This window comes from Ammodytes marinus, assembly GCF_949987685.1.
Source record: "Ammodytes marinus genome assembly, chromosome: 4".
Classification (NCBI taxonomy): domain Eukaryota; kingdom Metazoa; phylum Chordata; class Actinopteri; order Uranoscopiformes; family Ammodytidae; genus Ammodytes; species Ammodytes marinus.
Genome location: NC_137233.1, coordinates 26,290,654 through 26,314,351, shown reverse-complemented (window position 1 = coordinate 26,314,351; position 23,698 = coordinate 26,290,654). Strand labels below are relative to the sequence as shown.

At 43.6% G+C, this 23,698-nt stretch overlaps 2 protein-coding genes across 4 annotated transcripts; one reads left to right on the top strand and one right to left on the bottom strand.

Annotated features, from left to right (window-relative positions):
* Positions 1-521: 521 nt before the first annotated feature.
* nop56 (NOP56 ribonucleoprotein homolog) lies at positions 522-6,849 on the top strand. Its single transcript, XM_080025971.1, has 12 exons — positions 522-575; positions 1,375-1,464; positions 1,549-1,663; positions 2,100-2,264; positions 2,515-2,713; positions 3,303-3,490; positions 3,781-3,932; positions 4,314-4,414; positions 5,269-5,417; positions 5,623-5,744; positions 6,022-6,135; positions 6,367-6,849. Exons 1-12 carry the CDS (start codon positions 573-575, stop codon positions 6,628-6,630), a joined length of 1,662 nt encoding a protein of 553 aa, XP_079882097.1. The 5' UTR covers positions 522-572; the 3' UTR covers positions 6,631-6,849.
* Positions 6,850-9,053: 2,204 nt separating this feature from the next.
* ubap2a (ubiquitin associated protein 2a) lies at positions 9,054-23,625 on the bottom strand. 3 transcript variants are annotated; one of them, XM_080025596.1, is made up of 27 exons: positions 23,585-23,625; positions 21,633-21,770; positions 20,869-20,946; positions 20,524-20,634; positions 18,057-18,228; positions 17,855-17,935; positions 17,699-17,765; positions 17,336-17,433; positions 17,093-17,151; positions 16,918-16,988; positions 16,589-16,766; positions 16,178-16,445; positions 15,105-15,409; positions 14,731-14,957; positions 14,292-14,577; positions 13,768-13,807; positions 13,475-13,646; positions 13,154-13,205; positions 12,744-13,065; positions 12,128-12,219; positions 11,508-11,558; positions 11,297-11,390; positions 10,370-10,780; positions 9,807-9,908; positions 9,650-9,717; positions 9,370-9,561; positions 9,054-9,275 (listed from the first exon to the last, which is right to left on the bottom strand). In XM_080025596.1, the coding sequence occupies exons 2-27, from the start codon at positions 21,726-21,728 to the stop codon at positions 9,180-9,182; spliced, it is 3,789 nt and encodes a 1,262-aa protein (XP_079881722.1). In that variant the 5' UTR covers positions 21,729-21,770; positions 23,585-23,625; the 3' UTR covers positions 9,054-9,179. The 3 variants fall into 3 exon arrangements, with proteins under 3 accessions (XP_079881722.1, XP_079881723.1, XP_079881724.1); XM_080025597.1 differs by having other exon boundaries at positions 18,066-18,228; XM_080025598.1 differs by lacking the exon at positions 23,585-23,625 and adding an exon at positions 23,042-23,053 and having other exon boundaries at positions 17,654-17,765; positions 18,066-18,228.
* Positions 23,626-23,698: the final 73 nt, after the last annotated feature.

The window sequence follows — 23,698 nt, the reverse complement described above, 5'->3', positions numbered from 1 at the left end:
TTAAACGACTGCTCCATTAGCTTGATCATCTGCAACTATTGTGTTGACGGAATTTTACTAATATCTACAGAACACAGCACTTTAAAAAAAAATGACCAGACGTTTATTAAAACTCCCTATCTTGTTACTTTTTACTTGGTTAAGGAGGACACTGTTATCACCTGACTTGAGCGCTAATCAGCTACAATAGCCTACAATACAGTGAAAGCGAAAACACCTGTGTGGGTGTGTGTAACAATAACAAAGTAGGCCTACTGAAAATACGCATTGATACGTTTTTGGTTTTGGTCTTTACGTAGGCAAAAATCGTTTAAATTACATTTCAGATAAATATACATGTAAACGAGTTATACATCAATATGGAAACTGACCTTTTACTCTGTATCCACCAGGTGGAGACGTGGATCTTTTAAAAGAGGGTGGAGACTGGAGTTGAGTCTCGCGGTGTTAGGTCGGTCTCGCGGTATTTGGGTTATGTGGTACGTTGCAAAAACGTGTGAGCGCCGTCTTTTTCTCTAGGTGAAGGAGCCAGGCAGACGCATACTGCGGGCTGCTGCAAACAATTACTCATTATGGTAAGTCCATTGGCGCTGGGTTGTTGGGAGTCTTAACAAAGTGTGTTAATGTGATACAGGCAAAGGCTTTTCGACTTCACTAACTATTCATAGATTTTAAAAAGTCTATTTAAATTATTTACTGTATTTTAGTTGAAGGCCTTTCAAGTTGAGTGGAGCAGTTAGCCACCCATTTAGCGAACACTAGCTGGTAGCCTATTGCGTCTTTAAATAACACAACTTGATTCGTCACTACAGACGGTGAACATTATTTGCCTTCTAAGTTTCAGAGATACAACTGCTTTTAGTCGATACACATTAATAATTGTGTTATAACCTTACGTTAGTTTGGCTGCTAGCATTATTTAGCTTCATAGCACTGCACCGCATGGGCCCAAGTCAACACGTGGGTTCATCATGGCGACAACGTGGTTACGTGTAAACGTAGCAGTAACACTAGGCAAGTAAAATGAATTATAAGTGCCCTTTGTTTGATTATAATTTTAACTTGACAGTATTTCCATGGTACATATGGTGGCAAATCAGTATTTGTTTTTACATAACAAATATATTTTTCAAAAAGTTCTAGGGCATTACTGCAATGATGAGCTGAAGTAGGAGCCGCGCTTATGATAGTTATTGCATTTAAATGTAATATTGTATGCTTAACCCTAAACTGTTTACGGTCACCACGAGGATGCTGGTAAACAGATAAATTGTCAACAGACGCTTCCCTTCGGATATAGGCTACTTGTTATACACGTTATTTATCAGCCGTTGCCTGACATGCTCTTTAATCCAATGCCTTTACCTTGCGCAGGTGCTGTTGCACGTGTTGTTCGAGCATGCGGCAGGCTACGCGCTGTTCGCCGTCAAAGAGGTGGAGGAGATCGGCATGTTGCTGCCACAGGTGGGTCTTGTCGTACCGTCCTCTGTTACGTTTAAACATGTTAGTATGGAGCAAAGATAATAATGTGTGTGCTGTGTATTTCAGGTGGAGGAGAGCGTGCTGAGCATTGGAAAGTTCAACAGCATGGTGAGCCTGGCGGCCTTCTTTCCCTTCAAGTCGGCCCAGGCTGCTCTGGAGAACATGAACGCCATTTCTGAAGGCAAGACGATTTCTACTTCTACTCTGTGCCTGTAGTGGTGTCCTCAGTTGTAATGATGTTTCAAAATCTGTCAATCCCCTGATTATTATGATGACAATTACTCATCAACTCTGAACATCTGAGGACAGCCATATGATATGTTTCAATATATGATGTGCAGTTTTTTTTTATTACTGAAACCACTAGCACTCTTTAAACCAAACTTTTTCATCCAAGACACAATCAGCCAGGATTATTAGTACTCCACATTGAACTTTGATTTGTGCACAATAGAAAATATGCCTGGTAAAAACAATTTTTAAAAGACAGCTGGGTAGAGATAGGTCATTTTCCTTACCTATTTGGTTTCTTGTGTTTGGAATGTGAATCTGTACCTTTAACAGGTTTGTGGGCTTGTTTGCATACATGTAATTTAAGTTCCTCCCTTCACCTGCAGGTGTGGTGCATGCAGACTTGAAGTTATTCCTGGAGACAAATCTTCCCCTCTCTGGGAAGAAGAAAGCTGTGTTGGGTGTCTCAGATTCCAAGATTGGAGCAGCTCTACAGGAAGAATTCACCGTTTCCATCCAGACTGGTGGGGTGGTGGCTGAGATAGGCAGAGGTGAGGATGCGGCTAGTATATTTTATTTACTGTTTTGCCTAACTTATAGATTTTAGACTGGTACCTCTTTGATATAACTTGGAGAATCTTAGTATATTGGGAATAATGTGGCCTGTGCTGATGCTAATTTCTGATCCTGAAACTCATGAAGGGTTATACTGAAAATCTGAACAGCCATTGCTCACATGTTTCTCTGCTACTGTTCATTTGACTCAATCAAACCTTTTGTACCCGTTATCTGTCCTGTCAGGTTTGCGTCTTCACTTCCACTCCCTGGTGAAGGGTCTGACTGCCCTTGCTACCTCCAAGGCACAGCTGGGTCTTGGTCACAGCTACTCTAGATCCAAAGTAAAGTTCAATGTCAACAGGGTTGACAACATGATCATCCAGTCCATTGCTCTCCTGGATCAACTGGACAAAGACATCAACACTTTCTCCATGCGTGTCCGGTAAGTTCACTTCAATATAAGATGAAATGTAGCCCTTTTCACTGCTTATATGCTTGTTAGACTGTCACTTCCTGTGAGGCATTTAAAGTGCTGACAGCACCACTAATCTACTCTGTGCCTGTAGTGGTGTCCTCGGTTGTAATGATGTTTCAAAATCTGTCAATCCCCTGATTTATTATGATGACAACTACTCATCAACTCTGAACATCTGAGGACAGCCATGTGAAATGTAACAGTGTTGCAAGATAGACTTGCAGTTTCTTTTCTGAGACCACTAGTCCCCTTGACCAAACTTCTTTATCATCCAAGACGTGAATCAGTTTATCAGAACATTAAAATATACCTGGTAGAGACACATTTTGAAAAGGCAGCTTGGTAGATCTGGGTAATTTGATTGAATATGGATCTGTACTCTTTAGGGGTTTGTGGGCATTAATATAAATGCAGCCTGGCTGTTAATTGATCACATTTGCTCTTTCAGCTATTGCATGTTGGGCCAATACTGTTTTGAGTGAGACCTGTACTAACTCAAAGCATGTCAATGATGTGTAGCTGTGCTCTTCTAACCAGCTTTGCTTTGTGTCTGCAGTGAATGGTACGGCTACCACTTCCCAGAGCTGGTCAAGGTTGTGCCAGATAACAATATGTACTGCCGCCTAGCGCAGCTCATTGGAAACAGGAAGGAGTTGTCTGAGGAGAGTCTGCCCAGTCTGGAGGAGGTGGTGATGGACAGTGCAAAGGCTCAGTCCATCCTTGACGCATCACGCTCCTCAATGGGTAAGCATTGTGTTCATGCCACTTTATGGCATAGTCATTTTGCAAAGTCAAATCTTTAAATACTCCAAACCACACACGCCCCCTATTTGCCCACCCTGGACTAACACTTGGCCTTGGTGAAAACACAGGGGGGCAGAGTGACTCTCTCATAAACCTGTGGTGAAGGCTCAATTCCTCGCCTCGGATCCTGTCGGGAGAAACAAACACATTATGTTTAAGATTACCAGTGTTGAATGTATGACTGAAGGCAGTATCCCTCAACTCAATCCTTTTTCCTGATCGTTCTCCAGGTATGGACATTTCTCCCATTGACTTGATCAACATCGAGAGATTCTCTGATCGTGTGGTGTCTCTGGCTTCATATCGGCTGGAGCTGCAGGAGTACCTCCGCGCCAAGATGGTTCAAGTGGCTCCAAATCTAGCAGCCTTAATTGGAGATGTGGTGAGTACAAATTAGAATTGGTTTGTTACATATTAAATGGGACCAATGATGTTTAGCTGTGTATCTGTGTATCTGAATCTTATGGCAGTGGGGGCGGGACCCGATAAGCCTTTGGCTTCTCCTGCTTCCCTTCGGACGATAACACAAAGTAATATGTATGAATATGCAATGAGAAAATTATGTATTATGTGTAATTGTCCGGAAGAATAATAATAAATAAATAAATAAATGTTATACCAAATCTGTCAATCCCCTGAATCTTGTGATGACAAAATTCTCCGGTGCTGATGGTCCCATAAAGAGTCAGATCTGTTTGAGTAGGAGATCCATCAGAGCGGTTTGACAGTGACTGTACATATGACAATATTTTCTTATCTTTAGGTGGGTGCTCGTCTGATCTCCCATGCCGGCAGTCTTACCAACCTGGCCAAGTACCCGGCCTCTACCGTTCAGATCCTGGGAGCTGAGAAGGCCCTGTTCAGGTACTGGGGCACCCCCTCCCTGCTGGGGAAACAAGTGGCTACAGTGATGGCAGGGCTGGGCAGGAGCAGAGCAGGGTGACTGCAGGAGACCACATTTTTGAAGTGTCCTGTAGAGTGATCCCTCTCGCCCTTATGCACCACCACAGTCTGAGCAGCCACCCACAGCACTGAGGTAGAACATCTGAAAAGCTAGTTAAGGCAGGCACAGTGGAGTCTTTTTTTTTAAATCGATTTTCTAAGAATGCCAATTTGTAAGGCTTTGGAGACACTTCAAGTGCAAAACCAAACAAATTTTCTAAAGGTCAACTGCAGCAGTCTAGGTTTTATCTTACATGAAATAGAAGGGGGCTATGCAAAGTCAAATCTTTAAATACTCCAAACCACACATGCCCCCTATTTGCCCACCCTGGACTAACACTTGGCCTTGGTGATAACACAGGGGGGCAGAGTGACTCTCTCATAAACCTGTGGTGAAGGCTCAATTCCTCGCCTCGGATCCTGTCGGGAGAAACAAACACACATTGCATTTAAGATAACACATTTATGACTGCTGAAGTGGCACTAAGAATGCCAATTTGTAAGGCTTTGGACACATAAAGTGCAAAACCAAACACATTTTCTAAAGGTCAACTGCAGCCAGTCCAGGTTTTATCTTGCATGCAATAAAAGGGGGCTATATAGAGATGCAAGTTTACAACTATTTACCTTAATCAATGAAGACATTTGACTTGACCTGATGCTCTAATCTTGTGTAAATCTGACCTGTTTTTCCTTAAACAATTGGTACAGATGCACTTGATTTGCATATTGGAAGTTGTGTATCTTGACTGTGAAATCCACTTTTATCCTCTCAGAGCCCTAAAGACTAAAGGCAACACACCCAAGTATGGGCTCATCTTCCACTCGACCTTCATTGGGCGAGCTGCAGCCAAGAACAAAGGACGCATCTCCAGATATCTGGCAAACAAGTGCACCATCGCCTCTCGTATTGACTGTTTCTCTGGTAAGTGACAGGACCGTTTGTAATAATGCCCATGTTGGCTTACAGCTCATATTTGCGATGATGAATATATTTTTCGTCAACAGTATCCATCCTTTAGGATGATGGTGATAAGTAATTTCCTGAGCAAAGCCACAAGTCACAAAAATTGCCTCTACTGTAGTAGTCTTCTGCTGGTTGATCTTTTTTTAAATTCACTGTCTTACAGAGGTACCCACATGCGTGTACGGCGACAAGCTTCGTGGACAGGTGGAAGAGCGCTTGTCTTTCTACGAGACGGGTGATGTGCCACGGAAGAATGTGGATGTCATGAAAGAGGCTGTGAAGGAGGTGAGCTGAAGGGGATAAAACTAAACGGCTGCAGTATGCGAGTAGCTGGATGGCACGCTGACAGGACATGGGTCAACTGTATTAAAATGTGTTGCCATGGTTCTTGAGATTTGCCAGTTCTGTATGTTAATGCTGTGAATGATGACACATTTTTCCCTGATCTCACTGAGGGTTGAAACTGATTTAATGAGCCTGACACAGCGTTGGGATTCTTGTATGGATTATCATCTGGTTTTACCTGCATTGAGGTGACATGTTTCTTTCTCTCTGGTTTTAGGCGACTGATGTTGCATCTGAGCTGAAAAGGAAACTGGAGAAGAAGGAAAAGAAACGCAAGAAGAAGGAAAAGAAGTTGGAAGAAGCAAATGGGGACATCAACGGTGATGCTGAGGTGAGCCTTTATTTTACCAGCAGACCAAGCATGTTTTGATTTGAGATTTGACCCCAACATGGTCCTGTCTCAGTGTACGACATGCTAGATCAGAATGACTCCGAACCATTGGCCGGTCCTCATCAGTGGACTGAATCACTGAAGCGAGTCAGACAATACAAGCACTTCAACTATATAAAACATTTACGACTAGGAGCACACAACTGACCTGTCCTGTTTCCCTCTTTGCAGGTGGAGAATGGAGATGCAGAAAAGCCGGCTGAGGAGATGGAGGTGGATGCAGGAGAGTCACCTGATGCAGAGGACACGCCAGCAAAGAAGAAAAAGAAACGCAAGTCTGAGGTGGAGGAAGCTGCTCCTGCTGCTAACGGTGATACTCCAGCCAAGAAGAAGAAACAAAAGACTGAGGCTGTGGAGGCAGAGCCGGAAGAGACTCCAGAAACTCCAGTGTCTGAGAAAAAAAAGAAAAAGAAGAAAAAGGAGGCTGCTGAATAGACAATGTAGTCAAACTGTAAAGCTTTATTTTGTACAGTCTATTTTTATTTTACTCTTTAATCTGAAGCTAGTTCATGTCAGCAGCTTTATCTTCCGTTTTTTTATTGGCTTTGTCACAGCAGGTTTCACACTGTAAAGAAATTGCTTAACTGTGCCTTGAAATCAGTGATATTTACTTGTACTTCTGTAAATATGGTGTATTAAACTGTCAAGTAAGAACATGGTCAGTCTTTTTTTTTGCAGGTTCTAGTATATGCAGAATTGGTTCTTGCAAGGTTGTACTCTTTGGGTTTAAGTTGCCCTGAGCATCAACAGGTCTGAGCTATTTGTAATGCCAATTAAAAATGTAAGGTTGACATCAGAAGTGTAAAAGACCAGTGCTGTGTCTGAAATCGCGCACTTACGTGAGTGCACTTTATTATCCCTGCAGTACACTTGCAGACTTAGCTCTCATTTATACAGTGTACTGTCCAAACTGCCGTCGCTCACCTACCGGAAATTACTTTGCATTTTGACGGTTCTTCTTCGGTGGTATGTTTTTTTTCTGCTTGCGTTACCGATAGCCAAAATAGACACGTAAGTCGCCGAAAAACCAAACAAATGTGTAATTTAACTTTTGTAGAGCGCGTCCCTCTCCGCTACGTAGGCAAGATGGCGGCCGTTGAGTGTGGAAAGTGTCCATCGCTCCACACAAGTTTTAGACCGTTTTGAGTGCACGACCGAGGAACTTACAGTGCACTGCATTTTGGCACGCTCACTGGTTTTGCGCAAAGTGTACTCAAAAAAGTAAGTAAGTACAGAAGTGCGCGATTTCAGACGCAGCACATGTATTAAAGCTATGGAAGGAGTTTTCATGAGACCAATACTTTTGAACATTTTCCTTTTCTGAAAGATCATGTATCATGGGGTGATAACTAAAGATTCCTGTAGAAAGTTTGGTCTGAAATCTGCACTTCAAATGGGTGTTCCTTCAATATACAGGTTTTAAAGGGTAACCGCAATATAGTCCGTTTTGCAATTTGAGAAATGACTATAAAAATTTATATAGTGCTTTTCAGAGCACTCAAAGTTGCTTGCTGCAAGTAAAACAAACTTGATGCTCAGGGCTGGTCTTCAACAGTTGGGTCAGGGTTGGTCTTAAAAACGGTTGGGATTAGCTGGGAGGGTCATGGTTTTGATGTGGGTTGGAAGCCTATGGTTACCAAAGTGTCTCTAACGTAGTGCTGCACACCAAGTGGTCAGGCATGATATGAAGTATCCTATTTTTTTCCAAACAAACACTTGGTCGGAGACTAGATTATGGATGTGGTGACATCCAGTTTTGTATAAATTCAGTCATTGCTTTTGTGTTGTCAAAAAAATAAAATGAATGCAATGCATTATTTCTTTATTATAGACATCGAATCAGATGCTTCAGGGTTCCTGTTTACTACAAGATTGTTGGATAGGATTGCATCAGTGCTCTGTGCGTGCTTTTAGTTTTGACTCACTCTGGACAATAATTTGTATTAACTGAAAACGGTCCTGTGTTAGATTGCACGTGTTTCAGTCAGACAAATGTAAATTTAGATTAAGATATTAACACCACTGACATTAAGTTTCACTGATACTGGTGCCTGAACTTGCACAACCTGTTGACTGGCATTTTGGAACACGCTGACCTACATACTCAGTCCTCAATGTGTTTTGCACAGGGACATCCTTCCTTAGGTCATTTATTGGATCAGATATGTCAATACTAACATCTTTGCCTGCACTGTTCTGCATTGTAAGACCGGGAACAAGTTGTCACAATGCTGTATGTGAAAGAAACGTGTGGGTCTGAAACAAGAAAAGCAATGTAGTAGGTAAATATTGATGCCAGACCCATAGAAACTGTTCATAACTTTTAATTTGGACAACAAGGATTAAACCAATGTTAGAATGACATCAAATCCAAGGCCTGGCTGGAGAAACCAGCCGACTAGTAAGAGTTGAGGATTAAAAGACAGATGGAGGGTTAAAAAGTAAAAGTCAAGCTATCAACTCAAGTCACCCTCATTATAAGGATTCACAGATGCGGGAGACCAAAGTTACAAAAACGCATTTCTTCTAAAATAAAAAAAGGCCTTTGCCGTGAAAATGATGTGTAGACTCTATGTACACCATTCTCAATTCATGTATGCATACAAAAAAATCCACATCACAAGATGCTTGTGTTCAAGTATATTCATCAACTTCATCTCCATGATTTAGCATTCTCGTCTTTCCACATTTTTTTTTGTTGAAATAAAATGTCCTTCAAAATAAAAACAAAATGCATAAAACCACATTTTATGTCCTACCAATACATATATACTGTATAAATACATACATAAATATATTTTACATACAACAGCCATAAATTTGAAAAGGGGATATACAGAGCAGAGAGGGGTGGGTGGTAGTGTGTGTTTTAGCTTGTGTTGTAAAATGGTTCGTTCCTCTGATTTTTGTCAGTCACATACGCAGGAGTGGTGCTATGTGTTGGTACACATACGCACACACATAACACTGTAGACGTTGCCATCTCAGTTGGCCCAGTAGGGGGAGCTGCCGTAGCTCGACTTGTTGACTTGGCTCTTCTGCTGCAGGCTGCTGGACTGGCCACGCTGGTTAGGACCACCCTGAACATTGAAGGACATATGTGTTATTAGCATTTGAAACCCCCCCCCCTCCCCTCCCCTGGGCAACTGCTGAAAACGTATCTAAAGATGTTACCTGTCCATCCTGAGCTAGGTGGTGGTGCAGCAGCTGTGAGTGTGGTTGCTGGTGAGGCAGGATGTGGAGGAATGGGGCCGGTGCATAGCCTCCAGGAGCTGCTCCAGGGTTCAGAGGCCCCGGACCCCCCAGTGCTGATGGCAGGCTGAAGGGAGGTGGGGTCCCCGCATGGAATCCCTGCTTATCAAAAGACTGCAGACAAGATGGTAGAGGACTGATTAAAATCCATACTTGATTATTTATTAGTATAAAAACATGTTGGTGGTGTTTGAGGGCTCACCTGGGTCTTGTTGTAAACACTTCCACTGATGTCTGGCACACCCGAGTTACTGGATGTCACTGAGACACCTAGCGGAATGACAGTAACAACATTTATATATTATAATTACAATTAATTATAATATATGGAGGTATAAGAAAGCGTGTTTTCTTCGTACCTTTCCCAGGACCAGTAGCATTAGATTTGGCTTGTGCCTGTGAGGAGTTGTATCCTTTACTGTAGTCCACTCCTGCCGGGCCCGCTGTCAGCTCCTCATACCCTGCACAGGAAAATATCAACTTCAGAGTTCAGGCAATGATATTATATTATAGACAGTAATAAGATTAATTAATAGAAGTATTGACATTCAGAATTGGGGAGTTTCTCAAAAGGTGGAGTCAGACAACTTTTTGGGAAATTCAGTGAGTTAAAGAAAAATTTTAGTTAATATAGAGCCTAGGCTGTGTAAACTAGTAAAATAAAAAAGGGTTTGTAAACAAAGGGGGTGTAGCTTGCAACATGCCAGTTTACATAGCCTAGGCTGTGTTTTAACACCAGATTGTTTCTTCCTTTTTCTCAGTGCACAAAGGAAGGGACAGGGATCGTGAGGAGATAGAGAAAATATATTTTAACAACAGGAGGTCTCCAGAATCGCTGACTCCATCTTAAACCCAGAATCAAATGATTTCCCCAAAGTGTAAACATTATTTTTAAGGTAAATTCATGGGTGTGCTCACTAACCTGAGCTGAAGGTGTGCTGGCCATAACCACTGGGCTGCTGCTGTGTCTGCTGCTGGAAGGGGCTAGCCGAGGGGTTTCCCAGTCCGAGACCCATACTGTGCTGCTTGGCCGAGGCCGGTCCCCCGGGAGGAACAAACATGGTGTGGCCATACTGGAAGGCAGCAGCGCTGGGCACGCCACCGGGCATCCCGGCGTAATAAGGCAGGCCTGTGTAACTGTAGCCTGGAGGCAGAAAGGCCTGCTGACTGCTGTGGTGCTGGGGCTGGCCCTGGGGCTGAGGCTGGGCCTGAGGAGGCTGAGGCTGGGCCTGGTTCTGGCCTTGGCTCTGGCCCTGCTGAGGCTGCTGGGCCGATAGGCTTGTGGGCGGGGCCGGGGAGGTGGAGTCATTCCTGCCGAACTTTGTGACTTCACCTGTTACAAGGGAGAGATGTCGTGTGAGGAAAAAAAAAACAAGCCACGTGTTCCAAATCGCATACTCCTTTTGGTTACTATTCTACATACTACAGCTGAATATAAAAAGTACTGAGTTTGCATGCAGAAAGGAACACCATTGGGACATACTTTTACTTAATTATTTCCTCCGGACATCACGCCTTGAACCTGCCTCTAGCTTATATATACGTTGATTTGCTGATTGTTTTTTCACTCGGACGCTCAGTCGATGTAACGTTACTTCCGGTGCACACAGTGGATTGTGGGTCAGAATCACCAAAAACAGCATGATGATTTCCACACTAAAAATGACAACCTGATGTACTGTAGTATGGCATCTGGGTATTTTTCAACATGCTGCTTTTGACCACAATTATTGTTGGGACATCCTAAATCTTGTTCTACCGTAATAAATAGGAGGGATGTATAGGTATTGGAGCGCAGTCTAGATTTTAGGATTCAAGACAATGCCGGCAAAGGCTAAAGGTGTTTTACCTGAGTAGGGGTTGTTGGCTAAGCTTCCGTCTCTGCCTGAGAGAGTCGCTGTGGGGCCAGGGAATGTGATTCCATAGTAATCCTGCAAAGAGGGCTAACAGAGAACAGAGGAGGATCAGGAGAAAAAGCCTCACAACAACCACACCAGACTTGAGTGAGGACTGGAGAAGACATTAAGAGCTCTGCTGAGAGTAGTGTTTGAGACGCTCACCATTGGCAGTCTGGACTGGAGCATATGGAGGTCCTCGTAGCCATAGATCTGCTGTTAAACACATAGGACAGTAGAAATATGAGTGCTTTAAAGTAATTTAAGAGGAACATTCAGTTTTTGTTAATCTAAGCGGCACCCTTGGATAAAACCGATAGTCTTTTTACGACACCAGCGTCTAAGCTCCTGCCGGTGGCGCTTGTTTTTTTTAGGAAGTGAGTTATAGACAGCGAAGGATGCACTGCGATGGGATTATTTATTTATTTATATGCGGGAGATTAAACTTTGATTTAGTACTGTTCGGGAAACAGGCTGTTCCGGTTTACTTGGCATAAATAGTTTTGTAAGTTCCTTGTTAAATTGGACCTGTGCAAAGGCATTTATTGCAGCTATATAAAAATAGCATGCTTTTCACTAATGGTCTCATTTGCCATTACAGGTAATCGATGATTATTCGCGCATAAATTAGACTGTTTCAAAAACATTTAAAAGTTCCTGGTACGAGGTTTGAGAAAAACAGGACCTTTGCCTCTTGACATCCCAACTGATTGATGCCATTGATAAATACTCTGTTTCCTTTTCAGGAGAAACAAAACCACCACAGAGAGTATAGGGCTACTTACAGGGTATGCTGGCAGCAGCCCCCCTGGGCCCATGATATACTGGTTGGGTAGTAGAGGAGGCACTCCCTGGGACAGGTTAGGAGGAGCTTTACCTGTCAATACAATGTCACAACAACAGTCACTTGCATATACTTTTTTTTTTTTTTTATATATATTATTCTTCCGGACAATTACACACAATACACAATTTTCTCTTTGCATATTCATACACATTACTTTGTGTTATCGTCCGAAGGGTGGCAGGAGAAGCCAAAGGCTTATCAGGTCCCGCCCCCACTACTTAACTTTCATGTGAATAAAACAACAACAATTCCAACTATCTGGACTTATATCATGAACATTAACATCCGCAATGTCTGAGGTGGGGGGGGGATTGAGGACACCCTGTGCAAATGGGGACAAAAACCTTGTCACCAATTAGAAAAACGCTGATTTTAGGGTCAGAGGTTACTGGCTTAGTTTAGGGTTAGGTTATGGTAAGGGTTGGGGTTGGGGTTAGAGAAGTACTAGTTATGGTTTATGGTTAAGCAAAGTCTCTAGGAAATAAATGTAGGTCTATTGCAATACCCCAAAAAGTTACATAGGTCAACTTGTGTGTGTGTGTGTGTGTGTATACCAGTGGAGGAGAGCAGGGGTGTGGTCCTTGGTGCAGAGAGGTTGGACGTGGCAGTAGCTCCATTGGAGCCAAGTCCAAGCGCTGAGCTGGAGGCAGCAGAGTGAAGTCCGGCGATACCAATACCACCAACTGCGCTGCTCATGTTGTGGCCCATGTTAGCCATGTTGGCCATGTTGACCATGTTGGCCAGGTGGCTGATGCCACTGCTACTGTTCATGCTGTTGTGTGTGGCGTGGAGGGCTGAGGCGGCGTGCTGAGAGGATGCGTAGGAGCCAGACGAGGGAGCCAGTGAGCTCATGCTGCTGTTGTCAACACTCGTGTACTGAGGACGGAAAGGAAGGGAGAGATGGGTTACATTTCAGTTAAGTCTTAGCAATCATGCTTACCGAAAAGGCCTGTCGGGTACTTACAGTGTGAGAACTGGAGCCCAAAGCTGAAACTGAGGAATGAATGTTGGCATGGCTGTAGAGTGACAGCAGAAAAGACACAGTGATGATCACAGTTAAGCTTCATACGATTATTTTATATATTTAGTTTGTAAACCACTAATATACGCAATCCAACTACTATGCTTCATTTTTTGTTGGATGCAAGAGGCAATTTTTAACCTTACGAAAGTATTACTATGTATTCATTCATGCATTTGGCAGCTAACCACTAGGCTAGGTAGTAAATTATTGGCGATTCATTTCAAGGTTGCATTTTTTGCAAAGAGGTCATATGTATTTCACCTGTTGAGTGAGTTGAGTTGGCTGACTGAGGGCATGTCCTGTGCCAGGCTGTGTGTGGCGGCGCTGTGTGCAGACATGTTAGTGGGCAAGTGGGAGGAAGGTGCTGAGGGGCCGTTGGTGCTGATGTTCAGAGACGGCGACTCCGGCTTTGGTGTGGAGGACGCTGAAGAAGCTGAGAGGGGTCACAAAAGAAAAAGGTCTTCATTTGTAACAACATAACCAAAGAAAGTGGGCTGCCTGCTGTCCTTAATTTACTATCAATTGAACAAATAAATCAGTGGTCGACAACTTACTGTCATGAGCAGCAGAGGTCCTTACACCATTCATACCATTCTGGTGAGAAGAAAAACAGCTCAGGGCTTATGTGACTATCAATATATATGTAACAAACACACACAGTAAGAGGGAGACTTTGTGGGACTAACACATCCACTTAATTAAAAGGTAATATTCAACCCTTTTTTAAAAAGGGGGGCATATTTTGTGGACAGGAATCAATGGCAACACATTTGTATAAAGGTAATTAGAAAACAAACGGATAACAAATGCACACACAAACTAAGTTCATGCAATCAAGAACTGTTTCCCAACGTGGAACTGGCCACTATGGGACCTGCTGACCTGACATAAATCAGTGTCATGCTGTTTCAACTAGGATCTGATATGCATTGTGATTGCCTGCTTTGCAGCGGGCTGAACTGCTTGCAACAAAAATAGATTTGTTCCAAGTAAAAAAATTATTTGGATGATTTCTCATCTCAGTCAACTTCAATGACTAAAAGCAGGATGAGCATTTCTGTTGTTTATTTCTTCTCACCATGACTGGCCCCGCAGCCTCTTTGCTCTGGCAAAAGGCCATGCGCGTGTGAGTGGGCATGGTCCCATCGTAGCTCCCCCCCACCGTGGAGTAGTGAGAGGAGGGCGGTACAGAAGAGGAGGCGCTGGAGGCTGTGGAAGAAGAGGAGGGGGGAATGGTGGAGTTGGCTGTCCCTAATGAGGAGGGAGTGAGGCTGGGCAATGCCACTGAGGTGGAGTGATATGCTGGCTCTGATGACGACAGGGGCAGAGGCAGGGCCACCGAGAGAGGGCTGCCCAGCGACTCACTGAAAGACAAGAGCAGGAGAGAGGAAGAACAAGTTATTACAACACATAAGCACGGATGAGGAAGTACAGATAAACCCCTTGGTAAGCTAGGTAATAAAGGATGAACATTTTAGCTGCCTTGAGTCCTCTGATAATATCTGTCTTTTATTTACCTGAGCGGTTTTGAGTACAGGCTGGTCTGGCACTGTGTCCCTGGTCCTGGTGCAGGTGGTGCTGAGACAGGGGCCGGCGTGGACTCCCTGGATGCAGCACTCACACAGTTGTCCACAACTCCAAACTCGGGCATGGCCGACTCTGACCCAAAGTCTAGAGCTCCAAACTGGAGGTTCAGTCCGGGGACGTCAGCCGAGCCCGGCATCTCTACCGCCGTGGAGGGGATCTGGTGGAGGAAAGGGAACACGGTCAGGCCTCTAGGATCTTGATATTACATTCTCAACTACTTGTATTTGGTAAGGAATCATAAGTAACGCTGTGTGCATTCGATTGCAACCCCAACTTTTTCCGTAAATCAACACCCATGGCCTACCTTTGATGTGGGAGGTATCCTTCGTTTCTGGCCTTTGAGTTGTGCCCGTTGCTGCTGTGGTGTATTGCTGCCTTGAGGGTCCAGCCCTGCACTGGGGGCAGGTGGTTTAGCACCGGCAGCAGCCATCAGCGGGCCTGCCTGTGCCTGCGTGCTGGTGTGCTGGGGAGCAGGAGAGGCTGAAGCGGGGGCTATGTGTTGTTGCGACGGAGGACTGGGTTGACGCGCCAGAGGCAAGGAGGGGCCGCTGTGCCTCTGAACCAGTTGGCTCAGCACAAGAGAAGGCTCTGGCTGCAGGCCAAACTCTCCTGCACACAAGACAATGCTTAGGTATAGTATAGGAGGAGTGAATCTTCACTGGCCTCACGATTCATCAGTCAACAATTCTGTTGCAAAATGACTCTTGATGTAAGTACAATGTGTTGCATCCCGACATGTCTGGACTACTGTACAGTGCACATGACCACTTTGTCAGAGAGGACACATTTAAGTATAAAAAGTAGCAAAGCTTGACTTTATACCGTTTAAGCAAAATACACGGGGAAACGTGCAGTGTTTGTAATCTTGACAGAAACCTTGCACAGAGATACAGGCCCTAGACCACCTCTTTTTAACCCTGACGCCACAGTATCAGTCAATGAAAGGTAACTGCTAACGCAACGTCCAGCAGCAGTTAGCGCAAGCTCAGACAGCGAGGGGAGAAATGACTGCTTTCAAAATACCAGGTGCGTCTTTGAGCATTCGCTGCTTGCTGCCTCCCTCCACCATAGCTTCCTAAGTTACACTTACGTTCGCCTTAATCAAATATATATAGAAGAAGTTCGCCCCAGTGCAGGAAAGTCACGTTGCTTCCGGTCTTAACTTTATAGTCCCTTCCGCCGTGACCATATAATCAATGTTAGTACACCAGTCTATTGTTTTGTATGGAAAGCAAACAATCGATTATGCCGTGTCTCTGCATCAATGCAGAATCTTTCACGTGTGCATCGTGATGCTCATATAATAGAGAAATGTCAACACCTCTAATAGGTGTACATTCATGCCTACATTAATACATGTATACACTGAACACTCACGGCTGAACTGCGAGGACAGCGAGGGGCTGTTGGATTGGGTCTTTATGTCCCAGCTGGATGAGGAGGGTGGTGGTACAGGTGCTCCCAGGCCTGGCAGTCGGCCCATGGAGGTGTTGCCTCCCTGGGTGCTGACAGGAGGCGCCGCCTGGGACGAGGGCAGCGGACCCAAGCCAGGACCCTTCAACTGTTCCAGGATTTGAGCACCAGCGCTGGCCGGAGTCCTTTTGGCCTGGCCCAAATCCCCAAAACCAGCTCCCAGAACTGACGACTGACAAGGACAAGAGAAGGGAGTGTTATCACCGGTCTTTGTTTTGTGTATGCATTTTATTCTTTCCCATTTCAGATCAATGAATGAAAGTGTGTGAAAAAACCATGCACAGTAATAAAAGCGATTTTTGTTTTGTTTTTTACCAGAGCAGCATGAGCGTAGCTTGTGCTACTGGTGTTGCGGCTGGGGGGCGGCTGCTGTTGTTGCTGCGGTAACGGGTGGTGGTGGGAGTTGGTGAAGACCAGACTCTGAGAGGAAGAGGAGGAAGGTGGCTCTCTTCCTCCACCCACAGGCTTCTGCAGCAGAGAGGTGAGGTCCAGACTAGAACAGAAACAATTGGTACCGTCAAGAAGAAATCATGGCAAGTTGCATGTCAGGAAACTAAAACTTCAGAGCACTTAGTTGCACAGAATAGTTAAGTAATAATAGATTAGGGTTAATGAATGATATGCGCATTGAGCCAGTCACTCACCTTTGCCCAGGTGTGATGTGATTCTCAGCAGCAGGTGCACATGAGGAGGTGAACACTTTGGTCTCTGAGAGCTGCAGGAAAACACAAACACAGAAGAAACCCGTGATTGAAATATACTGCAACGCTTTTTAATGTGATCTTATCATGTAATATGCTCCCCTTTGTGTCAACTCACACTAACATCTTCACTCCAATCTTCAGCTGCCCAGTCTTCCAAAGGGCCCCTAAAGGGAACTAGAGGACAGGCAAATATGAGTCACCAAGGTCAAATACAGGGATAAGTGAGTAAACAAGATGCAGGATGCCTGTTGCTCATGTACATTTGCATTAAATACACACAGAGGTACACAGGGTTGTCTGCTCCATACGTTGAATGCATTTGTTCAGGGCAGAACTGCCTTTTTACTTGGGAGCTTACCTGTCCCATCTGTGCTATTGTTAGCCCCCGTGTCCCACACCTCAGTTTGTGTGTTCTGTCTCCCAGCCTCTGAGGTATAGTCCGCAGGATTGAAGGTCCTGGGGAAGATGTACAATGTACATTCAGTTAGACACAAATACACTGAAAGGGGGCAGGGAGTGGTTGACAGTGGTTTTGTTACTTTTATTTTTTTTATTCCTAACCCTAGCCACATCCCAATGGGACTGCACAAGGCTATGGAAACATGCATCACGTGCACTCAATCAGAAATCAAATTGTGACAAACTAAATTATTAGCAGGTACTTATTTATTTACACCTAGTATGTGAAAAGATGTCGTGAGGTTGTGGTTTGTCACCATACCCCATGCCCTGGGCTGAGAACCGGCTCCCTGCTGGTGCTCTGCCTCGGCCTCGGCTGGATCCTGATCCTGGAGAATTCACACAAACGCAAAAGTCAGTGAGCACGTCCGCTCCAGTGTTGGCCGTACCGACAGCGTTTAGACGTGCACCTGCTCACCTCGACCACCTCTGACCCTGCGCCCTCGATCTGAACCCCTCTCCACCAGTGTCACCTCCACGCCATTCTCCTCTGGACGTGCTGCGTGTGTTCAAGAAACACATGCAGACAATAGATAAGAATAGGAAGCCACATCAGTAACAGGTATGACGTAATGAAACTTGACGGTGAGAAGCTTCAGATTTAAATAAGAGAAGTTTACCCTCCGTACCCGGTCGGCTGCGGCTGGTGCCCTTGCCCCTGCGGTTAGCAGCAGCACGGCCCTTGCTGGCCTCCCGCTCTCCTTTCTTCTCCCTGTTCTCCTTGTTCTCCTTGCTCTCTGACGGCCCCTCCTTCACCAAGGGCTTCTTCTTCCCCACCGTCTCCCACGAGGTCTAAACACGGAATGGGATAAAAAAGAATGAATAAATACATGTCAAAAATCTGTTTAAAATTGTAAATTCGGCTGAAAATGATAAAAGAGACTTTACCAAACACTCAAGGACAAACCCATTTCTGGAAACAGTAACAGAAAAGCTGTGATGCGGGCTATTTTTTGACTAACTTGTGTACTGTACTGAAGTGTGCACTCAGTTGCTGTGTTATGTAAGAAAAACAAATATCAAAATGAGGGCTTGTATAAAAAAAAAAGGTATGATATTCGGATGGAAATTAAGGGAAAAAATCCTAAATCAGCATCCTGATATGATTATACAGTTATGTTAATTAGTGTGTTCATTATTACAGCACAAGAAAACTCGCTCAGTGACCATTGTTTTTGTTTACGACAGTTATGATCTTGACAAGGACAGTAGAAGCATATGTAATCCGAGGGGTGAAGTCTATATCATAACGGTAGAGACTTCTACGTACAGGGGATAACCAGCTATTTTCTATTTTTGGATTTCCAGGAAACCAAAGCATGGGTAGCTGTCTGGCAGGCTGCAATGCCCTACAGCCTCTCCTCTCCATCTGTGCAGGCCGGTATTCTTCAGAAATGATTTTGACACTCATACACTCACTCTGACTCGAGTCACCACACAGTCATAGCAATACTACACACGTGTTTGAAATCAAGTCTTGTTGCGTCATGTTTTTTAAGAAAAGGGGACCAATAAAGACAGAAAATAACTTTCTCTTCTTAACCTTTTTTCTGTCATTGTGTTGAGTGTGGATCTGCAGCCTGTTTGACAAGCCATCAGCACAAGATGCATTTCAGCTAAATTTGTCGTCTAACTGTCTCTCACCCACCATTCAAAAACAGAGCCTATTCCATTTTAATCCATACAGTTGTCTTCACAGGGCGCACAATGTCTAACAGTTCACTTTAGATGCATTTCTAAAGCAAAGCAACAGTGATTGTGTACTAGGCTCCAGGGGCTGCTGAAACACTGGTGAATACACAGCAGTTTGGGACCTGAACCAACCTGCGTAGATACTGATGGAGGACGTGTTAAATTCACTGTAAGGCTTATACAGATACAGATTAATTTAAAGTTATAAAAAAAACTTCTATGGTCTCTTGATAAAAAGGACTAGTAAATGGACAAAAAACAATTTAACCAAAAAAATGACCATTTATTGTCTAGTTGACGATTCTGGCCCCGCCCTTAAAAACCTACAGGGTGCAGGGCCTTTAATAAATTTACTCGGGGTGAAAATTCCTCAAATGCCCCTCCCACCTGCACAGATATGTTCAGTTACTGTGGATGGTTACACCTCTGCCTGATGTTAGAACTCATTAGAATGATAAAGGTATACGCTGTCCTGCCCTAACAGGTCCAACTAAACAAAGAGCCATTGAGATGTCGGTAAAACACTCAAAGGTACAAACTGTACTGTTCTGACAACATGTCCAATCAGGCACAATAAGTGAAAAGACATATGCGAAGTATGTTATATAGAGCATACAAGTGCACTGTGATAGTCAATTAGTGTGGTGCGTTCTCGTTATTTCCCCGAGTTATTAATATTCCTCGTATCATGTTTCTGTTTTTATCCTTGTGGCTCATGTATTTTGCCTCCTTTTGTGCTATTTTTACACCTTCTCTTTAATAAACAACGTCCACTATCTGCACCTTAAATGACACCTCGCGTGAATGTTTGTGTGTAATATAACAATAAAAGAATCCAGACTTGGATTTCTCCAAGTGAAATAATCTTGTGATCATTACACTCTGGCCCAGTTCTTCAAATGTGGTTCAAACTAATTCAGGCTAACATGTGTTTTCAGGCTATAATAATCCTATTTATTTTATGCCTGTTACTGATGTTTTTTTGTTGAAACAATGTGTCCACTGTTTCCACACTTTAATCGCTATAAAGAGTTAGCCATTACCAAAGAATGTGGTCAGACTACGAGTGATGTTGGGTGAATGCTTTGTGCAGGTCTTTCTAGGTAGTGAAAGAGACTTTAAAGTGAAAATGACATATCAACATTCATCATCATGACAGCGGGCCATTTTGATTTGAAAATGAGTTCATGTAAGGGGGTTCCTTCTGAAACATCTTGATAATAATAAAGTAATAACTGGTAATAAGCCTGCAGCTTTAGGGTTTAAGGACTTGTTGGTATGACAAAGATTCCAGGTGCATTTTTAAACAAGCTTTGAACCAAAATAAAAATACATAAATAAGCAAAAGCAGGATACAAGACTGCTGTAGAGAATAAAGGAGGCAGAGTAATTTACCATGTCCGAGGTGCTCTCCAGGAGAAAGTTGATGGCTCTGCTAACATCCTCGTTGCAGTCATGGAGTGCTACCATGCATTCATCCTGGTTCTTCCCAGTCACTTCCATCAGCTGGAGGAGAGAAAAACAAAACACACCTCATATTAGAAATGTGTGTATTGGTCAACAAAAACAGGGACAAATGACAAAATGCACCTCCATGACTCGTAGCATCACAAATTCATTTTTTTTGTGTCGACACAGAGTACTGGAGTCATAGGATAAGGGGACAGCCCTGATTCAGCCTAGTAGACAGACAGTGAGCCTTGTTCTGTCTGTCTGGCAGATACCCAAAGTGCTCTTCACCTGGTTAACTTTGTCCTCAAAGTCAGCATCATTCTTGTCATAGATCATCTGGGCAAGCCGGATCTGCTCAGCAGTAGCCTGCAACACAGAGACCCAAGGGTAACATTTTGGTTAACAGGAGAAAGGGAGAAGACCAAAGTATATCTCAGTCAGCGGCCACTGGGTATACCCGTCAAATTGAACCCAATCCCAAATATATTCTACCTTTACAAAAGATGTTACATTTTGGTTGATAATCTTCAAAATATAAATGTAGCATTGTAGCTAGTAGATACGTTTTTATTATTGAGGATGTAGTTTTTCCTGTTTTGTTGATCTGAAAGTCTTGCCAATCCCATCTACAAACATGGGGAGGGAAGTATTAAAACGACATTTCAAAATAATGCAGCAATAAACATGCACTTGAATCAATATCTCTTAGAAAGCTTTCAAAACAAACGTATCATTATAAAGCCTGGTACATGGTAGAATACTGGATTACATTAGATTGGATTGGTGTAAATAAAAAAAAGTTTGCTTGGTTTCTTGAATCATGGACGACAAAGAAATGGCTAGTAAGAGTGTCTCCTATTTTTGATATTAAAGTACTACGTGGCTTAAAATAACAAAACGACTTTTCAATATTGACCCAGGAGATCTTATTACATAACATGTGCACTGTGGCTTTATTGGCAGTCCTATTCACATTGTTGGGTCGTCTCCACATGTCTGTGGCTGGGAGAAGTGTGCTTTCATTCATTTCCCTGTGTGTGGTGGTTGCTCACCTGTATTTGTTTCTGTGGTTGAGGTGTGTGAGTGGCAGCAGGCAGCGCTTTTTCCCGAGGGCCCCGGGCCTTGTCGCCGCCCAGCGAGCTCATCATATACAGTATATACAAAACTCTGTATGTACAAAATAGAAAAATCTGCAAAGAAGACCAGAATACATACAGATGAGTGACATCAGCCAACCATTGTTAAAACACACACTCAGTTCATTTACCATCGTGTTACAGCAGAGCCTCAATACTTTCCCTTGTGTGTGGGTGCACAGAACAAATAAGAGTTAAATACCTCAAATATGCCTTGTTAGTATAGCTAAGCTGTATTGCACAATCATGAATACTGCCCTTATGGAGGCTATAAAACACACAGTAGACCAATGACAGAACAGCTTTGCTAGAAAACTAGGTCAAGGAGGGAGAGCGCCCAAGTGTCCTCTTACAAACAGCACAGACCGCCGAGTGCAAGGCAAAACAAACACTGCATCCCATCTCCTACCGCACTTCCCCTTTAACTGCTAGATAGTTTACAGCAAATTAGATTAGTGAGATTACACAGTACATGTACACACATCCTAGGCATGACACTAACTGTGGCAAAATGCTGAATTCTTCTCTGAGTGAATTTGACAACGGAGTCATGTAACTTGCTACAAATCTGGTGTGATACCACATAACCAAGCACTAATGATATTCACTAGCAAATCACAACAATATGCACCCACGGGGCTTTCTCCAACTGCTAATGCATGGAAAGGGCGGTTGCTCGTGTTGCAACTTCAATTGCAAACTTTGAATACGGTGTCCATTACTAGAAAAATAACTACAGATATCCCCACTGACCCATTTGTTTTATGTGAGAGAACAATAGCAATCCAGTTCACTGTGCCTGGGTGACGTCGGTAAATACACTGCTGCCATTGGCTGTCGGACTGAACAAAGCTAATGGAAAAGGAAGATCAAGCTTTAAATGCAATTTAAGTGAAATGTTTAGATGTATTTTCATAACCAAGAGACATACCACAGACGCTACAATTAGTTTATAATTAAATATATATTAACATATAAGTACATCATGAGTATCGACGGTGGCGGACAAAACAACAACAAAACAACCATTCAGTAACTCAGTACACATCAATTGTGAATGACATTGATCAAGCATTTAATTTTCCGCTAAGTAAACGCGTCCATGAACATCTCCCTGGTTACAAAGAACTGACAATTACTCAAGAGTTTGTTAAATACTAAAACAAGCGGAGCGATGTTTTGGACCAGTGCTAACGCTAGCCCGTTACAGTTATGTTGCTAATTTCTTTAGTCTACAAACGGGAATAACAGGTAACGGCTGACGTTACCTATGTTGCGAAATACAAATATTATTCTCGAAGCGTCCTTTTCGACTCAACACTGACCGAGTTGGTGCTGCCGATACTGTACTCCCTTTGTCCTCGCTAGCATGAACTCGGGTTAGCTGCCGACATGCTAATACTGACACTGTACCGTCGATACCGAACAAACGAAACGATGCAGTGGGGATGAGGCTAGCCGACGATGCTATCTAAATCTGGTCACAGTCGATAGCCAATGGACGTCTAACTTGGCCCGCTAAAGTATTAAATATATTTATAGCTCTGCGCAGTTATCCAACGATAATGGCAGTTACATCAGACTTGTCCTCGACATATGGACAACAGTCTAGCCAGCTTAAAACATAGCTGAATTAAATCTAAAGGAAAAGGCCTCGTAGCGGAGCACAATCTCATCCCGACATTGCTCGCCGGGGAACAAGACAACAGAGAAAATTGCGAAAGACATCCCCCGCAACCCCGTGTAGGCAAAACAACGGAGCCAGTCACAAACTATTTCAACGAAAACACGCTAGAGTATGTGATTTGAGCGCTTTGATTTACACATTCGGAACTTGAAAAACATAAGAAAATGTATGTTTTTGTTACCTGCTGCTAACACGCTTCACTCGGCCAGGAGCAGACAAGATGGTCACGTGACGTAAGCTGCCGCGGTGGATGCTCCACTCTCTACTATGGGTCATTTACAACCAACTCTCACCA

Coding starts and splice junctions, on each gene's coding strand:
- ubap2a (XM_080025598.1), bottom strand. CDS start 21,728: ATGATGAGCTCGCTGGGCGGCGACAAGGCCCGGGGCCCTCGGGAAAAA. Junction 14,958..15,104: donor GGATACCTCCCACATCAAAG/GTAGGCCATGGG, acceptor TTCCTCCACCAG/ATCCCCTCCACGGCGGTAGA. Junction 12,220..12,743: donor ACCCCTGCTCTCCTCCACTG/GTATACACACAC, acceptor TTGTATTGACAG/GTAAAGCTCCTCCTAACCTG.
- nop56 (XM_080025971.1), top strand. Junction 3,491..3,780: donor CGCATCACGCTCCTCAATGG/GTAAGCATTGTG, acceptor ATCGTTCTCCAG/GTATGGACATTTCTCCCATT. Junction 3,933..4,313: donor CAGCCTTAATTGGAGATGTG/GTGAGTACAAAT, acceptor TCTTATCTTTAG/GTGGGTGCTCGTCTGATCTC.